The 7643-nt window shown below is 52.6% G+C and overlaps 4 protein-coding genes across 4 annotated transcripts; 1 reads left to right on the top strand and 3 right to left on the bottom strand.

Annotated features, from left to right (window-relative positions):
• Window positions 1–1275: 1275 nt before the first annotated feature.
• On the bottom strand, window positions 1276–4293 carry BDP55DRAFT_638801 (uncharacterized protein; the record flags this gene model as incomplete). The annotated part of the gene is made up of 5 exons (XM_060573160.1): window positions 1276–1439; window positions 1703–2719; window positions 2784–3443; window positions 3894–4134; window positions 4198–4293. The coding sequence occupies 5 exons, from the start codon at window positions 4291–4293 to the stop codon at window positions 1276–1278; spliced, it is 2178 nt and encodes a 725-aa protein (XP_060422105.1).
• Window positions 4294–4798: 505 nt separating this feature from the next.
• BDP55DRAFT_638800 (uncharacterized protein) lies at window positions 4799–5519 on the top strand (the record flags this gene model as incomplete). The annotated part of the gene is made up of 2 exons (XM_060573159.1): window positions 4799–5231; window positions 5278–5519. The coding sequence occupies 2 exons, from the start codon at window positions 4799–4801 to the stop codon at window positions 5517–5519; spliced, it is 675 nt and encodes a 224-aa protein (XP_060422104.1).
• Window positions 5520–5790: 271 nt separating this feature from the next.
• On the bottom strand, window positions 5791–7143 carry BDP55DRAFT_685889 (uncharacterized protein). The gene has a single exon (XM_060576483.1). The coding sequence runs from the start codon at window positions 7006–7008 to the stop codon at window positions 5983–5985; it is 1026 nt and encodes a 341-aa protein (XP_060422103.1). The 5' UTR covers window positions 7009–7143; the 3' UTR covers window positions 5791–5982.
• Window positions 7144–7155: 12 nt separating this feature from the next.
• Window positions 7156–7398, bottom strand: BDP55DRAFT_685888 (uncharacterized protein). The gene has a single exon (XM_060576482.1). The coding sequence runs from the start codon at window positions 7376–7378 to the stop codon at window positions 7211–7213; it is 168 nt and encodes a 55-aa protein (XP_060422102.1). The 5' UTR covers window positions 7379–7398; the 3' UTR covers window positions 7156–7210.
• Between the last annotated feature and the right edge of the window lie 245 nt (window positions 7399–7643).

The following is a 7643-nucleotide window of genomic DNA, read 5'->3' as shown; positions in this document are numbered from 1 at the left end:
TGAGCACCTCCGACTCCACACAGAATATTTCCCATACGTATACAGATTGGTTCCTGATTGGCTGTCGTTGATTTCGCTACTCGACTGTACTGAGAGTTCCCTTTTTTTCTGCATTTGCTATCCTGGTATCATGGTCTGCCCGGATGGGGGTTAGTACGAAGGCGTCAGGAAGGGTCCAAGCAACAAAGGAGCAGCTCAGATATAAATACAGCGCAGGGAGTACATGTCGAGTGAGGGCAGATTTCAGTAATTCATCTCTTTGAGCCTAACAGCAGTTGGCCTCCGTGAGCTTCTTCCCTGTGTCGTACGCCTATTAACACCTGGTTCTAGCTAACGAGCATCTACTATCATGCATCTGTTTTTGGCGAGACGTTCTCGGAGCGAATTGGCTGCTGGAAAATACGGAGATCAAGAAGAAACATCTCAAATAATGCAGCCATTTTGATTTCTAGCTGTTAAACATATTTCAAAAGTAGTGCGAGGCTTTTGGGTTGTTTCTGCGGGAATCGGAGAGGGGTTTAGAGGCAGAGGTGGGTGACGGGGACGCTGGATACGAGAGAAAATGTTCACGTTGAGGAACGGAATCCCTTGATATAGGTTCACTCGGGGTTGGCCATGTCAATAGCTTACGATATTTAGAAAATGAAAGATAGAAGCCTGAACCGACATTCTGACTGTTATACAATGATATAATGTACTAATGGCCAACACGACGTGATCGAGTGATGGAGATAATAGTGGCAAGAGCACAACCCGACCGCCGACAGCCTCAGGCTCGGAAGGGCCAAGACAGGCTATCCGACTCTCACATGCACACTCACATGCACCACAGCCGGACCGACCGGTGGACAGCTTGATTGCCCTTCCTTACTTGTTATCTTTATGGTCTAGCCAGCTTGGCGTGGTCCCTTGCCCTTCAATTACAGAGAGTCTTGGTACTGGCACGATCGGTGGAGCCTTGACTCAGGATGCCTGCTCCAACCCTTCTGTCGTCGTCGTCCAAGGTACTGTATTATCTGTTCTTCCCTTCCATGTTCACTGTACGATCCCCGACATGTAAACGCAATCATGAGCACCTGTTCCTTCTCATGAAAGAAGTACAAGAACCATGAAGGCCTGCTTGGGCTTCGGCGTCGCAGCTCTAGTCTGAGCTGGCGCCGTCCCCCCTCAGCGAGCGGGCGGATCATGCCCGAGGAACAATTTCACGGTCGTCGACAGGTCTGAGTGAGTGATAAGATTTGTGTCGAACCCTTTAAGACGATGCTGTCATCCTATTCAACCCGTTGGGTCAATGATAGAACCATATGCATCAACATGTAATTTCCGTACAGATTCGTCTTGCCTGGTTGATGTGTTAAATTCCATGAAGCCCAGCGGATCTCCGGGATCTACCTTCTTCCGTGCGTCCTCCACCACCTCGCCAGATGTACATCTCAAAGCTGTCTAAACGGGGTTGATGTTACGGGCTAGACCCGATTAGTGGATCCGGGTCTCAGCCCGGATACTGCCACAGTTTACCGCGCTGCCTCCGCGGAACCCCCGCTTCAAAAACCTCTACTCCTTAGCTTAGATTCTATATACTGAAATCACCCCTACGTGGTCTCCCGAGGGCTGGGCACTTAACAGTTGAGCACTGAACTAGACTTGCGGAGTCAGGGAGGATGTGCAGATGCTTCGGTGCAGTGGTGTGAAGAGAACTTACCAGTGGAGGTGTCGAGCTGATGAAGCCGACGAGTTTGCGTCGTCATAGCTTCTGAAGTCTCTCTCTCACGATGCTGCAGCTTGTTCTGTGATATCGTTATAAAATGGAGCAGAAATAGAGCCTGAGCCTCCTCTATGTCCCGCTGAACGGGACTCGAGGTGTCTGCGCGAGCGCTACTACTCTGCTGTTTGGGGACCAAGTCCGCCCGAGACAAAAGATCACGAGCCAGTGCGGATTTAAGGAAAGATACCACATCGCTCAAGTGATCCGGGGAACAACTGTAGTAGCAAGCACCGACGCAGCACATGGCTACCAACAAGCCAGGATACGCATCCATGATACGGAACTCGGATGTATGGCGAACCGGCAAATCGACATGAACACGAGTGTAAATGCCCAATAATTCGCCCACATTTTCGGCGGAGTGTAGTCTAAGGCCGGCACGGTCGATGATCGGAGAATCTGAGGGATAGACAAAGCTGCAGATTTGGTTGGAAAGGTATGTATAGGCACTTTGGAACAATGGCGACACATTCCATGTCGAAAAGAAAAGGGAATCGCGGTGACCAGGGGGGCTAGTAGGTCCTTGTGGACTTTGGACGCCAGTGGTGATGACTGGGCTGGTCGCGATCAGCCTCTGTGCTGGATGATGGAGGGGAAATTGAGCATGATCTCCGTAGGCGCGTTGCACACCAGGCTGCCGGGGACTGTCATTGTCAGACTTCATCAGGCTACTGGTGCGCGACAGCTGACTGATAATCTGTAAGTTTCTCATTTCGTCCGGCACGGTTGTCACATCAATTGGCTGAACCCTGGTATCCGCAGTCATATCACTGAGACCATTGGGGTGGTTCGGACCGCCATTCGACTTGACACGAGCCTCAGAATGTGACAAGTGACTAGCACCAGCCAGGTTACCTCGGCGAATGGAGCACTTCTGGAAGTGACGCTTGAGAATGTCACTTCGCGAGAAAGTGTCACGACACAGCACACACATGTAGGGGCGGTCGCCCGTGTCTATTCGTATTCCGTGTCAGCAAAGGGAATAAGCTGCGTGCGTTAGTAATGGGTTGTAACTTACGGCGTAGAAGGTGACGCTTCAAGTGCTTGGCGTGCAAGTAGGTCTTGGTGCAGTGAGGGCAAGGGAACTTGCCATCGGCATCCTTGACCGGGATGACAGTGCTCCTGGTGTTGCCGGCGCCAGCGGGGGTAGTGATAGGGCGGCCAAGAGCGCTGGGGAGAATGCCACGGCAACCCTGATAGCCGACAACGTGTAGAGGCCGGTTAGCCTCACCTATGTCACCGGGCATGACAGCCCCAGGGCCGTAGGGAGAATTCACCCCAGACTGGAGCCTAACACCACCAGCGGGTATGGGGTGCAAGTGAGAGAAAACACGTCCAGACGCCGGGTCAAGCGCGATGGGCTGAGAATGAGAAGAAGCCATCGTGATCTGGAGCTGCATAGATTGAGTGCCATACGCCTGGGGCGGGGGAGCGTACTGGTTCATCTGGTGGTCAGAACCGCGAGGCTGCTGTTGTTGCACACTGTTCTGGGAGCTCGGGGTGTTGGGAGGAGTTGGTGCTTCGGAAGGGTTGCTTTCGTACATTCGATACGAGGCCGCGGATGTCTGTGACTGCGATGGCGTCAAAGTCTGGTGAGACGGCGAGAAGGCAGTAAGCTGGAAATGAAGAGGCGTCGCGGCCGAGATTGGTGGGTAGTAGTCAGGACGGATTCTAACGCCTGTTTAAAGTTTGTCGAGGGTCTCGTAATAGTCCCTGGGCAATGACGGGCAAGTCGATGATCCAGGCCAAAATGTTGCTGAGGACGAAAAGAAGTGCAATGATGTAAACTTGAGGATGAGGGAACCAGGCTCGGATGAACCGCATTAAATGGGACCATGAGCGTCGATGTTCCCTTTTTCATCTTTTTCCCCCGTTTCTCTTGAAGCTGAAAAAAAAAAGCAAGCCCTGAAAATCGAAAACTGAAATCTGAGATCTGAATTCTGTCAGGTATCTGACGCATCATAGAGAGAGAAAGAAAGGAGTGTGCGTGGGAGAAAGGGGGAATGTCGTCTTTGCCGGGATGGTGTCGAGGATGTGCCTTGTGGGACCTGTTAGTCCATGGCCTTCGGCGCTCGCCCACGAGGTAGAGGAAGCAAGAGGAGAAGAAATGCAAGGCATCGTGCCTTACGAGAGGAGTGATTCGACGGCGATCTAGTCAGAACAGCGCAGCAATACAGCAAGCCTGTGTCATTCGAGTCTGTCCACTCCGTATCCCTGATCAAACCCCATGCAGAAGCGGAATGAGGCGGTCGGAGCCGCTGCGGGCAGCACAGCTTGGCAAGAGGAAGATGCGAGAGCGATAGGCCACCGGAAGAGATGAGTGAAGTGCTCCATTGCCGACGAAAAGCGCAGATGCTCTCATTAGAGTCCTGTTTGATGAAGTCTATCGCGGGCCCCTCTCACTGCTCGGCGGATGGCAGGAAACGGCGTACTGAAGCAGGGGTGGACGAGTACCCGACCATAACCACCAGCCACCCTGGTTCGTCACCATACGACGCTAGCGTATGTGGCATACCCACCACGACCATGATGAGATGGGTCTGGGATGTGTCGCGGCATCTCTGAGGATTTGGGGGGTGGACGCGGATGGTGGTGGTGGCGTGTGCACACTTCCTTATCAGCCTGTTCGTAGGGGTTTTGAGGACACGGACACGGCGGGGTTGGTCTACCACTCCGCTTATCCACCAGAAGCGCGAATTACCTTTCAAATAGCGCTAGTCACTTGCGCACGGATCATAGGCCATTTCGACGACATCCCAACGTTGGCGAGCGGAGTCCTCTGCCAAGTTGGCGGTCTGCTCGGTTGTGACGATCGGCAAGACTCGAATGGTCCTGCAGGGGCCGCTGCTCCAAACCGGGGAGAAGCTGGCATTGCCTTGGAATGAGCTCACGCTGTCCACAGATGCAAATATGCGCCTTTACGTGCGAAGCGTTCAACTGCAATGATCAAGCACCCCGTACATGGATCAAGCTAGATTTCGAAGTCAAACGGAATAAGCTGCTAGGAGTGTAAATGACCGCGCCACTACTTCCATGCCCGGCGGCCCCCTTTTGCAAAAATCTCTGCCTTCTCCGAACCCTTGCTGGGCTCTATTCAGGATCATTGATACGATGGACAAATACGTGAGCGCAATTCAGGTACATTCTTCCACAGCCCCCTCTAGACCCAGACTCGGGACTGACTTTACTGATGTGTTCCCAGATCGAGCTGGCTACTCGGGCCGCCTGCAGGGTCGTTCTCGGAAGCGGGATGCTGTCGCTGGCGATGCACCTGGCGGCTCGATATCCATCGTACTTGCGATTGATCCTTACGTTTGCTCTCATCAGCGGCGCGCTGGTCTCATGCCTACTATCATCGAGACCATATCGGTTCTCAAGACTCATCCACTTCTGCCTCATGCTCTGTATTTAGTACACAGTGTGTCTATTGGCAACAGTTCTTGCCAGCGTTTCAAGCATGCCCTTGGTATGTGCCCAGTAGTCCTCCTTGAACGCGCGCTGAAAAATACTAGGCCGCGCTTTCTGGTGCCGAGACCCTCTCATGGGTAATTCTCGAAACCTACTTATGCCAACGCGACCACATGAGTTGATGAACCTTTCAAGTCTGTTGCGGCGTCTCGAAGGCCATACGGGCTTTGGTTTCGAGATCCGAATTCCAACTCGTATCCTCGTCGCCAAAAAGCACGGCATTGGAGTAGCACTAGTATGCCGACAGACCTATGGACATGCTAGTCCAAGCATATGTGAGGAGTAAGATCCTTGGAAGCTTCTATGCCACTCTGGGCTGCTTTGCTGTCTCTGAGTGGCAGCCTATCCATGCGTATATGCTGTGGATAGGCCTTCTGTGGTCGCTGATACACGTCACGAAGCCAGGCAGTGAGTAAAGCAATTTTTTGACGACTTGACTTTTCCTCGCCATTCCAACGGCCTAATACAATACCAATTTAATGATACACAAATGTCCACCAGCTGAGAATAATCTCACTTGCTCATCAGCAAGATCACCCCTGGCCTCCTTCAAGTTGAGCGGGACGGGCTCGACTCGATTACATCGTAGAAGTGATTGCTAGGATCGAAAAGTCCAGAAGGGTGCTTCGCTTCGGCAATAGATCGTAGTTCGAGAGGGACGCCCATGTAGTCGCCGTGCTTGTCGTCCGTGCCGAGCTTCTTCCGAGTAAATTCTTCTTCTTTGTCATACCAGGCGACGGAAGTCGTCGTCACACCCTCACATAAGGCTGCGATTCATTGGATGACAGTCTTGAATACGGATCACTGCCCCAACGGAATGGGGGATCGAATGTATTCCGCGATCCCAAGTTCGGCGTGCAGCCTTTGCCTCCGGTAGCAAACTCAAAAATGTCTTCGAACATGGTGCCCAACCGCCGGCCCTGTTGATATCGTACATACACGTCGGCCTTCAATTCCTTTGCGTTCATGCTAGCCATTCCCATTTCGTTTTGCGATGAGCCGAGCGTTGGTGGAAGACCATGAGTCGAGGAGTCATGGGAGCCGGCTTGCTGGTAGATTGGCCGGGGATCCCTCCGCCCGCCCCAATCGCCGCCACGCCCATCTCGTCGAATGATCAAAGGATCATCTCTGCTCTGCCTAGATCCTCCATCTCTGCAGTCAGAGTTGATTTCAGTGAGACACTGATCCATGCTTTTCAGGTATATGACATAATCGGACGCCAGGCTGAAGTAAGGTGCAGCCTTTGTCAACGCCTGGTAAGTAATGGTTGTCGTCAGCCAGTTGTTAGACATCGATCTCGATTTTCGCTCTCCGACTTCATGCTCACTGCACATGTGATTCTGAGTATCCATGTGAGGGTAGTGCCGTGCGTATATTCCCACAAACGCTGCTTGCCAAACTGCGAACATGACCAGCGACGGATGAGGAAGTTTGTCCCGACATAGCGAGATAAGGTCGATTATTTCCCTACCAGCCTTGAAGATCTGCTCTGCGCTTCGCTTCCAATGGCCATCGGGAGCAGCGCCGGGGTCAAATGCGAGCTCCGCCATAGGGCCCATCGGCCTGGCGCAGTTGATGGCAATCAAAGGGATATATTCGCGATGCAGCACGATCCTGCAGAGAGCAGCCAGCATATGAAATGACACGTATATGCTGTTAGAGTGTCTCCAGAAATTCGAAGTGGACCAGGTGAAGCATTCCGGAAGTCGTGTGTAGAAGGCGTCTATTTCTTTACGGAGCTGGTAGAAGGTCGACTTTTGGTCCCATGGCGGCATCCCTTCTTCCTTTTTAGTATCGCGTCCGCCCAAAAGGTTGTACTTAGAGATGTCGCCCCAGATTTCGATCAGGTCCACGAATCGGCCGAGAACGCTATCTTCAAATACTTTCTCGGCTCCTTGACCCACAGGCCGCGGTAATCGAGTATAAATGAAGCCACCGAAGTTGAAGGCTTGGCAGCTGCTTTGGAAGGTCATGAGCTTAAACCGCGGGTACTCGGCCAGTTGCGCAGCATAAAAGCCGACAGAGAATCAAGCAACTGAACATGGTGCGGCGCCTCACCTCCTGATCTTGCCAACAACTCGAGGGCGCTTGAGCAGATCCGAGTTTCATGGTTTGAGCCATCCGCGTGGCGAGGTCAACGTACATCCATGCAGCCAGGCCGCCATTCGGCTGACTCCATTTATACAAGCCAAGCATGAGAAAAGCTTGAACTCTAACGACAGTAGCTGATGTCAGAGCTGATTCGAGTTCTCCCAGTGCCTTTGTCAGAGCGTTTGCGAAGTACTCTGAGGCCATCGACGGCTCCGAACTGGGTAGAACACCACGAGATCTTGGGCCCGCGATCTTGTGGTGTGTGATGTGTGCGACATGTTCGACCAAGCCGGGATGAAATCTTGCAGTGAGAGTCAGA

Source organism: Colletotrichum godetiae (genome assembly GCF_030913485.1).
Source record: "Colletotrichum godetiae strain CBS 193.32 chromosome Unknown BDP55scaffold_95, whole genome shotgun sequence".
Lineage (NCBI taxonomy): Eukaryota > Fungi > Ascomycota > Sordariomycetes > Glomerellales > Glomerellaceae > Colletotrichum > Colletotrichum godetiae.
This window is presented reverse-complemented; position numbering and strand designations above follow the sequence as displayed.

What these genes read in the sequence shown, in the direction of transcription:
- BDP55DRAFT_685889 (XM_060576483.1), bottom strand. Translation starts at nt 7,008, where the DNA reads ATGCCGCCATGGGACCAAAAGTCGACCTTCTACCAGCTCCGTAAAGAA.
- BDP55DRAFT_685888 (XM_060576482.1), bottom strand. Translation starts at nt 7,378, where the DNA reads ATGTACGTTGACCTCGCCACGCGGATGGCTCAAACCATGAAACTCGGA.